The sequence below is a fragment of the Brachyistius frenatus genome, unplaced genomic scaffold (assembly GCF_029030835.1).
Source record: "Brachyistius frenatus isolate BFR_SWC_R1_liver_20210118 unplaced genomic scaffold, ASM2903083v1 Contig_384, whole genome shotgun sequence".
Classification (NCBI taxonomy): Eukaryota; Metazoa; Chordata; class Actinopteri; family Embiotocidae; genus Brachyistius; species Brachyistius frenatus.
The window spans coordinates 153,890-170,428 of record NW_027210983.1 but is presented as its reverse complement, the minus strand read 5'-3'; the positions used below and the strand labels follow the sequence as shown (position 1 = coordinate 170,428).

The 16,539-nt window shown below is 43.7% G+C and overlaps 3 protein-coding genes across 3 annotated transcripts; 2 read left to right on the top strand and 1 right to left on the bottom strand.

The window, feature by feature from the left end:
• Positions 1–157: 157 nt before the first annotated feature.
• On the top strand, positions 158–5,982 carry LOC138636549 (fibrinogen alpha chain-like). The gene is made up of 8 exons (XM_069724601.1): positions 158–261; positions 1,039–1,140; positions 1,655–1,838; positions 2,223–2,368; positions 2,532–2,630; positions 3,331–3,495; positions 3,573–4,236; positions 4,998–5,982. Exons 1-8 carry the CDS (start codon positions 202–204, stop codon positions 5,687–5,689), a joined length of 2,112 nt encoding a protein of 703 aa, XP_069580702.1. The 5' UTR covers positions 158–201; the 3' UTR covers positions 5,690–5,982.
• Positions 5,983–7,935: 1,953 nt separating this feature from the next.
• LOC138636544 (fibrous sheath CABYR-binding protein-like) lies at positions 7,936–9,030 on the top strand. The gene is made up of 2 exons (XM_069724597.1): positions 7,936–7,961; positions 8,327–9,030. The coding sequence occupies exon 2, from the start codon at positions 8,485–8,487 to the stop codon at positions 9,028–9,030; it is 546 nt and encodes a 181-aa protein (XP_069580698.1). The 5' UTR covers positions 7,936–7,961; positions 8,327–8,484.
• An 865-nt stretch (positions 9,031–9,895) lies between these two features.
• fgb (fibrinogen beta chain) lies at positions 9,896–15,522 on the bottom strand. Its single transcript, XM_069724613.1, has 13 exons — positions 15,380–15,522; positions 14,252–14,284; positions 14,055–14,149; positions 13,496–13,598; positions 13,125–13,193; positions 12,839–12,953; positions 12,652–12,758; positions 12,453–12,567; positions 11,958–12,077; positions 11,714–11,836; positions 11,537–11,631; positions 10,868–11,058; positions 9,896–10,455 (listed from the first exon to the last, which is right to left on the bottom strand). The coding sequence occupies exons 1-13, from the start codon at positions 15,458–15,460 to the stop codon at positions 10,224–10,226; spliced, it is 1,479 nt and encodes a 492-aa protein (XP_069580714.1). The 5' UTR covers positions 15,461–15,522; the 3' UTR covers positions 9,896–10,223.
• Between the last annotated feature and the right edge of the window lie 1,017 nt (positions 15,523–16,539).

The following is a 16,539-nucleotide window of genomic DNA, read 5'->3' as shown; positions in this document are numbered from 1 at the left end:
AAACACGGATGCCAGTAAATCCTGCAGCCGGTCTGACGGCGTGTTTGAGTTTGTGTTCTTTTATCAGAGTAAAGAAACACGCGGTTCCACAAACAGACGAGTCACGGGTTCATCAGGCCGAACCAGGAGGCTTCAAAACCGTCGGAGGGCGGCGGCGGGGAAACATTCGTCAACGAGACTTCACGGAGGAAATCAGCAAAGATGGAGCGACTCTCTTTACTCGTCTGTCTCGTCTGTCTCGTCTGTGTGTCTTCGACTCCGGTGAGACGTTTTCTTACATTTTACAGGCGGAAATCAGACGTGTCGTTGAAACGGGGAAAACTGTTTGACATTCTTTTTATTTAGTGCAGTTTTACTCATCTTTTTTATGTAGAATTATATTTGAACACCTGTTATTTAATTAATTAGATTAAATACTAAATTTGTTGTTTTTGTAATTATCAGTTTTCAAAACAGTCATAAAGTTCTTTGCAAATGTAATTTAATAAATACAATAATCTTCCATTTTGTTTAAATTCTTATTTTTTTGTAATTTTTCCTTTATTTCATATTTCATAGTTCTTTCTGGAATTCCATTAACATATAACTTACAATCAAGACAAATGTCAGCTTTATCTGCTGTAGCTCATTCATATTCATCACTGCCCGATCTAAATAGATGTAGACGCTGATGTTTTTACCATCCTCCAAATTATGATATTTATTTAGTTCTGCATTTATATCCTGCACATTGTATGAAATTGAAAGTTTAAAAAATGCTCCCATCTCAACAAATTTATTTTTCACGTTTTTACCCCAAAAGCAGCTCAACGTAACATACGTTTCAGTTTATTTTGCCAGATGTATATAAATGTTGGAAAACTCTTACTCATGAAATGAACTCGAAGCGAACTAAATCCTGTCTTTTCAATCCAACTGTAAACCATTTGTACTTATGATAACATAATATAAATATATTTCTTTCATTAAATTGTGACCCAAACTAAACAAATGAAATCCTTGTGCTAAAGTTTGGTTATTTTGTCTGTCTTGGTCCAGGGCGTGGTCGACCCCAGAGGAGTTCGTCCGGTGGAACACGGCACCAGATCTGAGAAATGTGCCAGTGAGAAGGAGTGGCCTTTCTGCACGGACGATGAATGGGTACGCCGTCTTTTAAACCCGTCGCTTACACTATACGACACATTTAGATACGGCGGCTTTGACCTTGAAATGGATACAGGAAGTGGTGGCATTCGACCGACCAACGGTGTAGCTCCATCACTCGGTGACGGAGGGCTCGTCCTGCTGAAACACGACTTCATCACACGTCACGAGAGATCAACTTAACAAACCTTTTTCTTTCACTGCACGTGTGCAGTCATAAAACTCAGTTACCATGGTTACACTTTCTCCGATTGTTTTTTTTGGTGTTTTTTTCAATGAGGCTTGTTTGTATAAATCTTCCACTTTTACACTTCATATAAAAATGTTTGGTTTGTGTTGCCGTAGCCGCTAATGTTAGCATAAACTCTGAAAAGTAACGAGGCCTGAGATGTTTCTTGGCCGTGCCGACGTTTGCGTCGACGACGTACACTTCTGTTCTCGTGTTTGGTGTTGTGAGGAAGTTAAAGTTATTTCCACGCGACAGCCTAATAATGGTCCGGTCCTCCGTCAGGGTCCGAAATGCCCGTCGGGCTGCAGGATCCAGGGTCTGATGGATAAATACGACCACAGCCTGCTGAGGAGGGTCGAGAGGATCCGCAGCCTCCTGAACCAGAACGAGGCCAAGCATCGCTCCACCGACGTGGTGTCCAAACAGACCTACGACTACCTGAAGGACAAACTCACCACCGACGCCGGTTAGTGTTTCACAACTTCCTTTTTCCACAACAATGAACGGAAAACAGAAGCTGTGACCGCCGAGTCTCCGGAGGTTCGGCTTCAGCGCCATCGTCCCTGTTGTAAAGTCATTATTTGACACTAAAGCGTTACCTTGGAAACACCAGGATAAAAATTTAACACTGTTTAACAACAGTAGCAATTTAATTCGGTCATATGTTCAAATATGCAACATCACATCCCGTTTTTCAAAAATTCATCTTTCATGTTTAATTTTCCTTGAACGCCTTTTTTAACTCAAAGGTTTTAGTTCCAATTTAAATGGAGCTTTGAATAAGTGATGCAGATTAAATAAAAGGAAAGCAGCAGCTGGTCGTGCGTCTGACTCCGCCCACTTCCTCCAGGTCACAACAACAACTACTACGACCTGGCCCAGAGTCTTCGTCAGAGGATCACGGAGATGAAGATTAAGATCGACCGGCAGGTGAGGCTCCTGGCCGCCCTGAAGGACCGCGTCAAAGACCAGGTCGTCGAAATGCAGAGGCTCGAGGTACGGAGACAAAACGGGGACAGACAACTGTCTCTTACAGATGCGTATTAGTGTCTGGAGCTACGGTGAAGAAATGCCTCGAGTACAAACACACCTGCGACCTGCTGGTTTGTCGGTTTAATCCCTTTCAGGAAGCTCATTTCAACCTCTCTCCTGTCGGCAGGTCGATATCGATATCAAGCTGCGTTCCTGCAAAGGATCCTGCGCCAGCTACTCCGAGCACCAGGTGGACCACGAGAGCTACGTGGCGCTGGACAAACAGGTGAGGACTCGCATCGCTGCACGGGACGACGGGCGGTCACAACCTGCAGCTGCTCAAAGTCGTTGGAAAGACTCCAATTCAATCAGAAGTTATTTTAACATAATTGTTCTCCGTTGTTTTAAATCCTTTATCGGTCAACAAAGTTGTATCTTTTAATTCGTTGTTTAAGTCCTGCACCTGTTTGGTTTAAAGGTTCGAGGAGTGTTTTCGGTTTAAATATTTATGTTGAATATGTCAGATTAAAATAAAGGTGAAATATCTACGGAGTCACTTTAGTGACAAAAAACAAGTTTATCCCTGAAAGTGATTAAAGAGTGAAGGGTTTAAATATTTAGATCGATAAATTTCTGGCAATATATTCTCAGATTTAGGAGTCGTCTGCATTTAATTATTTAATAATTAAATTTAATAATAACATAAGTTTTAATTCTGCTTTATAGTTTTAGTTGATATTTAACAGTCCTGCCTGAAGCTGATGTTTCTGTCCAGTTTAATCCATTTAAAAATGATATTTTCACGTGTTCCCACTGGTGGGCTCAACAGGAAATACATCACATTAAAGAAATACTGTTTCAAGGGAACAAATAATTCAGTTTTGCACAAACGTGACATGAAATACAAAAATTAATGTATCATAAGACGTGTTTCTCCTGTTTTTTGGTCAAACAGTTCTGAATTTGTCTTCCCGTCCGTCTCCCAGATCGACCAGTTGGACTCGCGGTCGGCTCAGAACATCGAGTCTGTCGGGACGCTGTACGTGATGAAGAGCCGGCCGCTGCAGGGCGTGGTCGTGGACAGCATCTACAAATCCGGGGACGTGGACGGCAGAGTGTCTGCTCAGCAGAAAGAAGACGTGTTCCCCGAGGTGAGGCCGCACGACGTTCCCAAACATCTTCAACGACTCATCACGCAAACACACGTCACACCTTTTTCCTTTTCCAGGTGAAGACCGTCTCTTTGGTCCTGGAGGAGGAGGGCTCGTCCAGCTCGTCCCCGGCGACCATCTCCAAGGACCCGGGTACTTCCTACTCTCCGTCCTCCTCGTCTTCCTCGTCCAGCTTCTCGTCTTCGTCCAGCTCCTCTTCCTTCACGCCGTCTCGATCCATCACCGAGCTCGGAGGACGCGGGGACGGGGATGGGTTCGGCGGAGGGTTCGGCGGCGGGCTAGGCGGAGGGTTCGGCGGAGGGTTCGGCGGCCAGCCCAGCATGAGTCACACGTCCACCAGCAGCACCTCCTGCACCAAGAGCATCCGGAGGACGATCGTTCACACCAAGGACGGACCCGTGGAGAGGACGGAGGAGGTGATCGAGGGAGGCCCCGAGTGCCAGGGCCTGACGGACGTCAGCAGAGGAAGCATGGGCTCCTTGTTCCCCAGCCTCACCCACACATCGCACTCCTCGGGGGCGACCAAGACCTCCCACGTCGGCGGTGCAAAGGGCAGCATCATGGGAGATTCCAAAACTGGGTTCGGGAATCCGTTCGACGTCACGGGGCTGGACCTCGGCGGGTTCCTGACGGACAACGTGGAGGACGACGTTCCCGACTTCCACGCGCGCAGCGTGAAGAGCACGCGTGTTGAGCGGCAGGCCGATTATGTAGGAAAAGGTACCGCAACTTCACACCTGGAGTAAAATCTGTAAAGCCGAGAAGGAGACGGTCAGCCGAACGGCATGCGTTAGCATCAGCTAGCTTGCTAGCTAGCCCTATGTACCAAAAAATTAGAAGTGAATGCAGTTTTTTTATTGTTTGTCGCAAGAGCTAAAAGATTTTCACATTCAGTGCGATGCGTTTAAAAGCTGCAGTTAATCGAAGTGTTTGGGCTCAATGTGTAATGAAGACCAGGAGGAGCTTTCAGGGCTGAAGATCAAACGCTGGTTGAGTTTTGTTTTGCAGTTAGTTGATGTTCCATTTTTCAGATCTTGATTTGTTAACTTTGCTTTTGTCCCAATTCTGCATTCAAGCCCTGCAGATAGAAACAAGCTACGAGCTAAATCTGGGCGACGCGCCTTCTTCTTCTCCAGCATGACTTCAGGGCTTTTTCTGTTTGTGTTTCTTCACTAAGATTTCTTGACAAACTTTCCACCAAATTCTGAATGTTTTTGTGATGTAAATGTAAAACCACCGAACACGTCTTCAGTTTGGGAACAAAAACGCTGTTCGGCTATCAAATCCTGCTGATGGTCCAAATGCAGTCTGGTGGAATTGGGTGGGTGTGGGTGGAGGGGGAGGGGGAGGGTTGAGGTCGGGGCGAGTGTTCGCCATCTCGTAGGTGAAGTGACCATTTTACTGCAGTAAATTCCAGCTCGCCGAGCCAAAGCCGGTCCACGCTAACTCGCGGTGTGCCGTGTCGCCCTCTCTGTCCACAGATTGTGTCGAAGCCTTCCAGAACCACCTGAAAGGGGAAACAAACGGCCCGTTTAAGATCAAACCCGGCGGTGCCGACTCCACGGGCGTAGTGGAGGTTTACTGCCAGCAGGAGGGGTTGATGGGCGGGTGGTTGTTAGTGCAGCAGAGGGAGAGCGGCGCGTTTAGCTTCAACCGCACCTGGAACGAATACCGCGACGGGTTCGGCTCGGTGGACGCGCGGGGCAAAGGGGAGGTTTGGCTCGGCAACCAGAACCTCCACCTGTTGACTAGTCGGGGCGAGACCCTGCTGAGGGTGGAGCTGGAGGACTGGGAGGGGGGCGTGGCCACCGCCGAGTACACGATGAGGGTGGGCGCGGAGCAGGACGAGTACCGGCTGCAGGTGTCCGGGTACGCCGGGGACGCCGGGGACGCTCTGGTGACGCCCGACTCGCCCCACAGCGGCATGAAATTCAGCACCTTGGACAGAGACAACGATGAGTCTGGGGAGAGTTGCGCGGAGATGTTTGGGGGCGGGTGGTGGTACAACAGCTGCCAGACGGCCAACTTAAACGGGATTTACTACAAAGGCACATACAACCCCAAAACAACCTCGCCGTACGAGGTGGAGAACGGAGTCGTGTGGCCGACGTACAAACCGGCCAGCTACAGCCTGAAAGCGGTTCGGATGCTCATCCGACCGGCTGCTTTTTAACAGGAAGACGTTTTTACACTTTTATACACAAACCAAATTAGTTGAAATAGAGCCCAAACAAAAAAACCAACCCAGAGATGGATCCTTGAGTCCTTCGTAAATCATTCTGGGATTTCAAAATAACGTGAAAGAGGGTCATGTGTACTTTTTTGTTGATCATTGTATCTTTGTGTAAACGACGCCGACCTGTTTGTTTGCATTAATCGTCCAATGTTCACGCAGTGACCTGATGTCGCTCAACTCTGTACACGACTGAACTCTGCTCCATCAATAAAGATTCAGTGTTCACTTCAGCAGCTGTGGTCTCTGGTCTCATTTCCTACTAAATAAATAATCACGTGTAATTTTCTCTACTGAAAGCCAATTAAAACATTTACCGTACTCCGATAAAATATGGACTCATATAAACCAATTAAAAACAAATCTGTTCTTCTGCAAAATTTAAACAAGTAATTCATGTTGTTTTTTTTAACTGCTAAACAGGAAAAAATACTTTAATGTATGAAAGAGCAGATAAATAAACCTGCGTGTTTTTATCCATTTTATTTTGTTATTACGAATTGCTTTCTGCTCTGCAAATGTGTCAAATAGATAAACGACATAAAACTTTGCACGCTGCATCGCTTTGGAAAAATGTACAATAAACACGTCTGCAGATGTTTTACTGAAACGGCTGAGAAAGAGTAAAGATGAATAAATGTCCAAAGTTAACTAATTTTATCGAATTAAATTACACATCAAAAGGTATTTACATTTATTTGAGGAAGTCTGACACAACTCTTGGTTTTGAAGTCTAAAGAAATCAAAAGCTAATGAAAGAAACTTTAGAATGAATATTTGATGATCAAATCATTTAAATGTTTTCAAACAGAACATTTAATATTGAACATCAACCATGTCCTAAACACATCATATCGAACACCGAGACCCTTTAAATGTCAAAATTCAGCTGATTTGCACTTTTCTGGAAAAAAATGAATAAAAACAAAAAGTCTGTAAACTGTTTTATGTTAAAAATGAAACTTCATATAATGTCATTTTCCACATTTATCTTTGTGTCACTGTTTATTCTAAAAACATTTATACTTTTTAAAGCACTTTCATTGTGGTTTTTATTCATTTAAAGAGTTAATGTTCTTATTTTGAAAGCAGTTAAATGACGAAAAACCAAGAGCAAAGCGAAGACCTGGTGAAATGAATGTTTTCAAGGTTTTCAAGGTTTGTCTACTTTAGCTTTCGCAAAAACTAAAATCAACAAAGAAGATTAAATGTTTAACGATCTTTGAACGGTTCGAAAGTCAAACGCGATAAATAAATACAAAGTCATCTCACTTGATGTTTGAATTGGAGCTCAGTTGAAGGTGAACTGACCTCAGTCCTGTTTTGTGTTTTTGTTGTTTTGTTCCCTGCAGTTTGTACGAGACTCCAACAGCAGAATCAAGATGGCCGACTGTCTTCCGGCCGCACCGAGTGGTACGGGAAGCAGCGGTGTCGGTCCACATCCGACGTCGCTCTGTGTTCAGATGACGACTGGGTGAGAAACGTACAAACACACACAACATTTATTCGTTGTTTTCTTAACAAACCAAATGTTACATGGAGATTTGCAGCCTCATCATATGTCACTTGTATAAATAAGGAAATAATAAAAGACCCATGAACCAGTTCGACGGATCAGTTTGAGTGGACAACTTGTCTATCGCCTGAAATCTGGACATTTATGTCCAAAATAGTTCCAGATGAGAATCACCTCGAAACTCCAAATCACAACATTTATTTTGAAAAGAATCCATATTTGAGTGTTTTTCAGACATTTAGTAGAAAGATCCCGTTTCTGAAAACACCGGTGTCTCTCGCCGAAGGTTTCTAAATGCCCGTCCGGCTGCCGACTGCAGGGTTTGATCTCCCAGACGGAGGGCGAGGTGGACAGGAAGCTGCGGAAGGTGTGCAGCACGGCGAAGACGTACGAAGACGCAGCCGGGAAATCGATGACGGCGATGACGCACATCTACAACTCCAACCGGAGGCTCGTCGTCTACAGATACAGTTGAGCTTCACCGGCGCTGGTCGGGTTTGGTGTTCAGAAGAACTCACGCCGACTACTGATGGAGTATTTGTGTCTGCAGTGTCGGCGTGGAGGTTTGTGGAGCACGCAGAAGGATTCTCCACGAAGCTCACGGCGCTGCGGGAACGATCGGCCGGTCTGTCGGAGCGATCGAAGGAGCTGAGCAGCAACATCCAGAAACAGAAAGAGGACCCGTATCGGACCGAGGTGAGGCGTCAACAAAATACTGTTCATCACACTCGTTCCACAGTTTAACGTGTCGTTACAGGAACCCAATCTTTGGTCTTTAGGTTTACTGTGTCGAGGTTATAGCCAGATTGTCTCATTCCTCTGAGACGGATTCTTTTCTTGGTTACAAATCTGTGAATATTACAATTTTGTGAAACTCATATTTACTTCAGTTTTTTGCCATGTTATCCCGAGCAAATTCTTGAATTGCAAGATTATCAACATGCAACTGAAGATGAATTAAGTAACATTTTTATAGACAAAACACCCACTCAGATTGACTTCTCTGACTTCAGACTGTTCAGGCACTTTTCCTGACCCTGTGTTGTTGGTTATAATCAAAGGTCTCCATTCTTCACGGTGCTTTGCTGCTCTGTAGCACGTCGCCGTGCTAACATCCCGTTTACGTGATCAGGTGGACATTGACGTGAAGCCGCGGGTCTGCCGCTCGGCGCTGCCGTTCCAAGTCCATCACGCCGGCTATCGAACGCTTCAGACCGACATGGACCACACGGACAAGACTCTGAACCGGAGAACTAAGGCAGCTTCGCCTCCTGTAGACATCCCGCACGTCAGGCTGCAGCCTGTAGATGTTGGCCTGCCGCCGCCTGCAGAATATAAAACCATCCCGACCGTCCAGAGAGAACTGCTGACCCAGTTCGAGGACATCGGACAGAACCGGTTGGCGCCGGAGGAGCTGCTGGAGGAGCTGCTGGAGGAACTGTTGGAGGAGCTGCCGGAGGAGCTGCCGGAGGAGCTGCCGGAGGAACTGTTGGAGGAGCTGCTGGAGGAGCTGTTGGAGGAGCTGCCGGAGGAGCTGTTGGAGGAGCTGCCGGAGGAGCTGCCGGAGGAACTGTTGGAGGAGCTGCCGGAGGAGCTGCCGGAGGAACTGTTGGAGGAGCTGCCGGAGGAGCTGTTGGAGGAGCTGCCGGAGGAGCTGCTGGAGGAACTGTTGGAGGAGCTGCCGGAGGAGCTGTTGGAGGAGCTGTTGGAGGAGCTGCCGGAGGAGCTGTTGGAGGAGCTGATTTGTTGTTTTCGGGTTGTTTGAGACGATATTTCTAACCGAGAGGACAGTGACTCTAAATCACGTCAGACTTTAGAGACTTTAGAGAGTTTATCTAAGTGTTATCAAAAGGCAACTGGACTCGGATGAATGAGAGTCTTCAGGATTTTGCTGGAACCTCTACAGTCCTCATCCTGTTTTACTTGTGTTTATTATCAAATAGTTTCTAGTCGCCAAGTTGATGAATGAAAATGTAATCTGTCTTTGCTTTGACAAAACTTTAAAATGATTAAATACATCTGCATTGATGAGAAACTCCTGTGGATGGTCCTGATTTGGTTGCAAAATTACCGTATTTTTCGGACTATAAGGCAAACTTAAAATCCTTAAATTTTCTCAAAAATGGACAGTGCACCTTATAATCCAGCGCGCCTTATGTATGGTTACTTGTTGTGCTTATTGGTCGATTTTATGTGGTACAATGCGCTCAAAAATCTGTTGAAATGTGTAAGTACGACTTTGGGAAGCAACGAAGCTCAATGGATATTCGGAGCATTACGGTACGCCGGGTCACCACCTGATCGGCCCGTAACAGGAATGTAATGTCTGAACTAAAAGTGCATTCATGTGAGGCGGCCCGCGCCGGGAGTTTGATTTACCGGACTGTGTTGTTTTGCTTAATGCGCCTTATAATCCGGTGCGCTTTATGTGTGAACATAGACGCGTTAATTCACAGTGCGCCTTGTAGTCCGAAAAATACGGTATGCTTCGTCTTTTGGAGAATTTAAAACTAAAAAAACAAAAAGTACCTCAGTGGTAGTTGAGACATTTTCATGTCTTACTTTAAAAGCCCATTTTCTATTTTTTTGTGTTCATTTCCAAAGTGAAATAACAACCGGACACAACAGAGTATGTTCCTCAATGTGTTTATTGAGTAGCGGAGGACAGCTCCGTGAACTCATCCTGGTCGTCGACGCTCAGGTTGTCACAAGTAAGAAAGAACAGATCATAGCACATTTATTCACAACGAATCACACTTCTCTCCTTTTGTTCGAAGGTAGGAACATTATTTTCTTCATTTAAATGCCTTTATTTTTTGACTTTCTTTCACACTCTTCAGACTCGGTGCTCGTTGTGTATAAATGTGTCTGTGTCCATCTACATACATGCTACAGCCAGTTGCTTTTATTTTGGCAGTTTCCTGTGTGCGTTACGTGAGTAGTCACTCGACGACACGATTATCCAGGGATGAAGAAAGGCCGGATCTTCATGCTGATGGCCTTGAGTGAATACCAGCTCCCCTTCCAGTTCATCCACACCATGCCGTCGTCTGTGCCGTGCTTGGCCATTTGCCGAGTGTAGGCTCCGCTCATGTAGTATCGGCCGTTGGGATTGGCCGAGTGGCAGCGGTTGTACCACCAGCCACCTCCATCCTCCCTGGAGCACTGTTTAGACGGGTCGCCGGGGGTCCTGATTGGTGCAAAAGGACAGAACAGTGTTTGAAAAATCGGATAAAACCACTGAATGAAAACTCCAGTTGTTACAGTTTTAGATGCAGTTAAAAGAACCGGTCACTCCGGAGTTTAGCTGGAGGTAAATTGGTTCAAATTTTGGCTGAACTTTCACACAGGAGTTTGCTCCATGACGAATGGAAACTGTCTAGACAGACAGTGCTGAATTTTGATGGAACAAAGAGTCCAAAATGGGGAATTAATTATTGCTTAGTAGAGTTCTTTTAAAACGTGTCAGTGGTACAAACACTACAAATGAACTGTTATTACTCCACTGGTGACCAAGGAAGCTAGCTGCAGCTATCACATGCTCCCGGCTGACTGGCATTAAATCCATTCGCGTCCCAGCTTCAGTTTTTTCGGACACCCACCAGTTGTCGTTGTCTCTGTCGTAGGTGCTGAACATCATGCCGTTGTGAATGGTCATAGTGCGGTTTTCACCAAAGAGCTCCAGCGCTCCCTCCAGGAAACAGTTGCCAGCGTTACCAGAGTATCCGTCGACGGCCAGCACGTAGTTGGAGGCCTCAGATTGGATGGTGAACTGGCTGTACTGGGCGTGGACCTAAACAAAAGAAGAACCCATTTTCAGCTTCATTCCCAACTCAAACATCCTAAATTTAAAAACGTACGTGAAAATTCTTACTGGTAGATTTTTTTTTAACGTCGTAAACGTGTGTCTTGAAGTATATCTTTAAGGGTTAGAATTAAATTCTTCATGAGACTAATTATGTAGAATTTGGATAAATGCAGTAAGAATACAGTTTTTAATTGAGTTTTAATTTAGTTTTTATCGCTCATTGAGAAAACCCAACATAATCAAACCAGGTAATCAAATTACAAATTACATAATAACGTCTTGTCTTCTCTAACAAACAGTCCAAAACTCAAAGATATTCACTTTACTATTATAGAAGACAAGGAAAAGTAGAAAATCCCGACATTTGAGAAAACCAAGAGAATCTTAGGTTTTAAAGGTTTATCTCAAAAGTTGAAGATTGAAGAACTTGTTTCAGCTGCAGTTAGAGACCTTGAGGACTCACCTTGGTTCCTGTCCAGTCCTGCATCTCAATGAGAACCTCGGTGGAACCCATCTTGGTCAACTGACTGATGCGGTCATTACCCAGCCAGTACTCACCTGTAACATGGACAAAAAAAATAAGAATTACAGGAATAATGGTGGCGTATCGAGGAGACAGCAAGCGATCCGAATGTCTTACCAGGAGTCTCACAGTGACCCTTCCCAACATCGAAGGCGATGTTGCCGAATCCACGACGGTAGTCGTCCCAACGTCGGCCGAAGTCCACGCTGCCATCGAGCCTGTTCTGGATGAGAAGCCATCCTGGAGAGCAACAAAGGAAGCAAACCCTGAGACCTTTACGGAACACTTTAACATCCAAGGTGTTTACGCTAAAAACTAAATTAAGATTTAAGAAAAAAACAACTTGAAAGTTGAATCGCACCTCCGTTCTGGGTGCTCTGATCGCAGAAGACCTTGTATGGAGGGTAGAAGGTGTCGGGCTGGACGAGGTACATCTGGGAGTCTCTTCCTCCCCGACGGAAGATGTCCTCGCACTCCTTACCTGAAGCACAAGCAGATATATATTTACGTTCGTTGTAATTTACTTTACGCCATGTTTTCCATTATCTGAAGTTAAAAACCTGCGATCGTCTTTATTTCAATATGCTTTTGTCCCCGTTACCGAGCGGTCCCAAAGACGCCAACGTTGGCCAAAACCTCTGAAACTTGAACTAGAACTCGTGATCCACGTCGGAACGTTTTGGGTCACCAGCTGATCTTCTCTTCGCTGCAGGTCAGTACATCACGCAGGATATAATCCGTCGTACACATTTACCTCAACATTTCTGTATCCCCTTCCTGTTCCCCAGAGGATGAACTCATCCTGGTGTTTTTCAGGTGAAATGTACAGCCCTCCAGCAGGGGGCACCAGACTTACCCGACACCACCGGGATGGGACATTTGGTCCTGCACGGCTCCCTGCACCCCTCCCTCTGCACCTGGATGGCCTTCTCCAGCTTCTGGATCTTCAGCCTGATCTTGTCCAGAACTCCCTGCAGACAGTCAGGACACATGACACCTTTAAATACAGGTATTTATTTTTTCTTTCTGAAAATGTTACGTGTTTACATATTTACCTGGAGCACTCTGATGTTTGATGGGAAAACGGTGTCCACCGTCTCCTTGATGTAGGCGTGTTGGTCCTCCACTCGGTCGGTGTACTGACTCACCACCCTGTTGTTGTCTGAGAACATCAGGAAGTAGAAAAAGCATAAGAGGAAATACATTTTCGTGCTCACTAATCTCATGTAGTCGGCTCCTCACCGTTGAAAACTCTCTGCCTCTCCCTCAGAGAGTTGGACATGCCGTTGACGTAGTTGAAGACGTTGTTGGACAATCGGGACAAACCATCCACCCGAGGTTTGAGTTCATTGATGCTCTGTGAGAAACAGACGGATGTTTTCTCAGCGACAGTTCGACAGCAGAGCGAGTGATTTCCCACAGCGTTGTTGGTCTGAACTCATTTTCCAGACAGACTTGTCGTCCCCACAAAACATTCCCGTGAGAAACTTTGGTCAGAAATGTCTCGAAGGTAAAGAAGAAAACTTACCGTCTTAACGTTTGTCTCTTGCTTCAGCAACGTGGTCTTCAGCTCGCAGCCGGTGGGACATAAAACCCCCTGATGGAAGCAACAAATCTCTGGTTAGCTGACCATGTGCCAGGTCAATATTGTGCATCTTACATCCTCAAGCATTCCTGTTTTAAACGCAGCTACAGATTTCACTTTGCTAAGAAACCAAATGAAATTCAACCAGCAGACATAAAACCGGTTACAGCTAGCTCAAACCACCGACCTCCCGGATTGAAGGAATCTCCAAACTTATGCTTCTCTTTTGAAACTAACGAGCAGTTTGCCGTTTCTAACTACTCGTGAGTTTGGTGACAGTGTGCAGATGTTTTTCTGTTTTTTTTGTTTTTTACCATCTCATCTGAAGCGTGTGTGCATCCTCCCTCGTCAGGCTGCTCCACCTTCTCCTCCGCCTTTTGGCCTCCGACCGGCGCTGGCGTGGGGCGGCCGCGATACCTGGACCAAAAGCGAGAGACTCCTCAGCGACATGTCGGACACAGTGAGAGATGCACTTTCTACATTTTCAGCCGTGACAAGTGCATAATGTAAAAGTGATGGCGTTCCCCTTCAGCCTCTTTTTGAGTGCGAATGAGCAAGATTTAGCTCGTAACTGTCAGGGAGGACATTTATAAGTACTTGTATTAGTTTGACATACTTGTGCTTGAGTTGTAGCTTTTGTGCAAACTTTGATTGTCGCCGTTTTACAATAAAATCTTTTGATCAATTCATAAATTATGATGCAGAGTTTTCAATTACACGACATAAAAGTATTGCAGCGTTCATAATAATGCATAATATATCATAGCACTCAAACATGATCCGTTCTTCTTCAGGATTGCTACTCCCGATGTCATAAGGATTACTGCATTGTCGTTCTTTTTGGGATAACTGTAGATCTGCGTGTGATTTGACCTGCCGCCACCGCTGATAGGGGGCGGGGCATTTCTGTTTGGCGTGTAGGTCTCCCTGCCCCTCGATACCGGGCGATGGCCACGAGCATCTACAGACTGTTGGAAAACAGTATGAAGAAGGTTGAGACAAATAATAGATTATTAAATATAATACAATTAATTTTAGAAATCAAATAATTGAAGATTTGTTCTACGTACTGTTCTATTCTTTTCCGGTGAAATGTTGGTGTCCTGTGGAAGATGATGGGAAACTGGGTAAATGTAACCGAAGAATCCAATCGCTTAACTTGTTAGAAAACTATATCTCATACCACAATCTATTAATACTTAACATCTAATTGATTAATATTAATATCGAATAATGATACTAATGCAATACTGATATCATACAATACGATGCTATTGTGTGTGAGTGCATTAATATATGGCATGCTAAATGGTTCAAAGAAAACAATTAATAGTCATTATGAAGTAAAATTATTTTTGTAATGTAGATGTAACGTACGTAAAAGATATTTATTGATAAAGAAATTCAATTAAAAAAACAACTTGATGTTTAATTAGGTGATTTCTAATGTTATGTATTATTTTATTTATTTTATTGATGTAATTTTGCTTCACAATAATGTCACCTTATAATTGCATTTAATTATAAAATGTAAAAGTCTGCAATCAATACATTGGAAAATAAGGTAAGAAACAATAATCAAAAAATGCTTTTACTCAAATAATTTAACACAATCAAAAAATAATTCCTATGCCTGATTTCTATATTTGTTCTGTAAATTATTTTTTTAAACTTTCACCCATTTAACAAATCAACATTTTTATTAATTATTAAACAATATTTGAATGATTTTAATTGAATTGATTTAAAAGTCTGAACAAGGTTTTGCATAATTTCTTTTAGCTTAATTTATTATCCGTTACCACTCAGAATTTTTATTTCAACATCATTCATTGTTGTTTTTAGTTTTACTTTATTATTTAAAAAAAACCCTTTCAAGTCTAAATGATCTTTCTGATATTGTAAAGTAAAGAACAAAAACAAAAGGTCGGTCATTTCAAAAATAGATTAAATGCATGTTTGTATCACTGCCATTAATTTGGCAACCCTTTTGTTTTAGTTGAATTTTCATTAAAAAAAAAAAAAGTCATTTAAATCGAAGAAAAACTCCTTGATGCAGTGGAATGTTTATTTTATTCTATTCAACCCCCTCACTCGTTATTCCATCAAATGGATCTATTCTAGACATTGTCTAGTTAATAATATGTGGACACCACCTCATTATTCTGCCTGATATGTCACTTTAGAAATATCCTCACCGTGTCATAGTCATCATATTCCAGAGGATCCTGAGCCCAGGCGACGTACACGCACAGATACAGCAACAGCAGCGTCTTCATCGTCTCCGTCTCTTGTCAGTCACTCCCAAATGTGCACTCACTCCTTCTTCTGTCCCTGGAACCTAATTTCACCGGGTATTTATCCTCTGTCTCGCATCGGAGCGCACGTTCTTGCCCACTTCTATTGATCTGTTAAAGTTGCTCAATAGCTGCTGGGACAGTTTACCCAAGCTGAGTCACAGCTGGTCAAACTGGAGGTTGTCAGGGAACAAAAGGCCAAAAGGACTGACAAGTTCACTTTTGAAAGAGTTTGTCAAACATATGTGAAGTTATTGTGATAATATGTTTTCAAACCAACACTGCAGCCCACAGCGTTTACACGTTTACAATTTCCCTGATCAAATCTGCAGAACCGTGTCAAGACACCAAGTAAAGCAAGGCTGCTTTTTAGCCCTTAAAAATCCAGTCAAATTCACACAAAGACGCCCGTTCATGGCGTACCCAAAGTAAATTCAAAGCTGTTCTTTAATTATTTTTTGTGTTTGCATGAGTTCGATCTTTTTTTAAAGGGAACACTCTGAAGTTTGTTCCCCAACAGTCAGAATCACTGTCGATTCTTTTGACATTGAGTTATACAAGTTTGAACACAGTTGAACAGTTGCAGGATAGTTTTGACTATTGAGCAGTTTTAAATCAGATTTTTGTTTTAACCTAGAATATTTTGATGAGATCCTTCACGTCAGAATTTTAATAACAACTGTTTTTGGTAATGTGTCTACCGTTAAAAGTGTAAACATATAAACTGATGTTACTATGCTTTTAGGCAACAAAATAAAAACTCTTTCATGTCTCAATCAGAAATTGATCCCTGGCAGTGGATAGTGTTTCATGTCGGGAACTATTATGGACTGACTATAGAGTTTTGTTTACATAATTTCCAACAGAAGGGACTCCTTGTTTTTCATGAGTCAGTATGTGCACACACACAGCTCTGGCCTAATGCCTTAACAAAACTTTAGAAAAAGTAGTGAGTCTGTTACTGCTGGGAATTAGTGAAATGAAGCCTGTGATGTTTGCTCGAGTCCAAATGGGTACACAGCGCTGCGTTGTGAAATCACCAGCCTTAACACCCACACATG

Bases quoted from the DNA above. Each gene is read 5' to 3' on its own strand.
- LOC138636549 (XM_069724601.1), top strand. From the start codon at position 202: ATGGAGCGACTCTCTTTACTCGTCTGTCTCGTCTGTCTCGTCTGTGTG. The intron at 1,141-1,654 runs GTACGCCGTCTT...GTCCTCCGTCAG, and splicing joins TCTGCACGGACGATGAATGG to GGTCCGAAATGCCCGTCGGG. The intron at 3,496-3,572 runs GTGAGGCCGCAC...TTCCTTTTCCAG, and splicing joins AAGAAGACGTGTTCCCCGAG to GTGAAGACCGTCTCTTTGGT.
- LOC138636544 (XM_069724597.1), top strand. From the start codon at position 8,485: ATGGACCACACGGACAAGACTCTGAACCGGAGAACTAAGGCAGCTTCG.
- fgb (XM_069724613.1), bottom strand. From the start codon at position 15,460: ATGAAGACGCTGCTGTTGCTGTATCTGTGCGTGTACGTCGCCTGGGCT. The intron at 14,150-14,251 runs GTACGTAGAACA...GTTTTCCAACAG, and splicing joins CACCGGAAAAGAATAGAACA to TCTGTAGATGCTCGTGGCCA. The intron at 11,632-11,713 runs GTAAGACATTCG...TCCATGTTACAG, and splicing joins GGGTCACTGTGAGACTCCTG to GTGAGTACTGGCTGGGTAAT.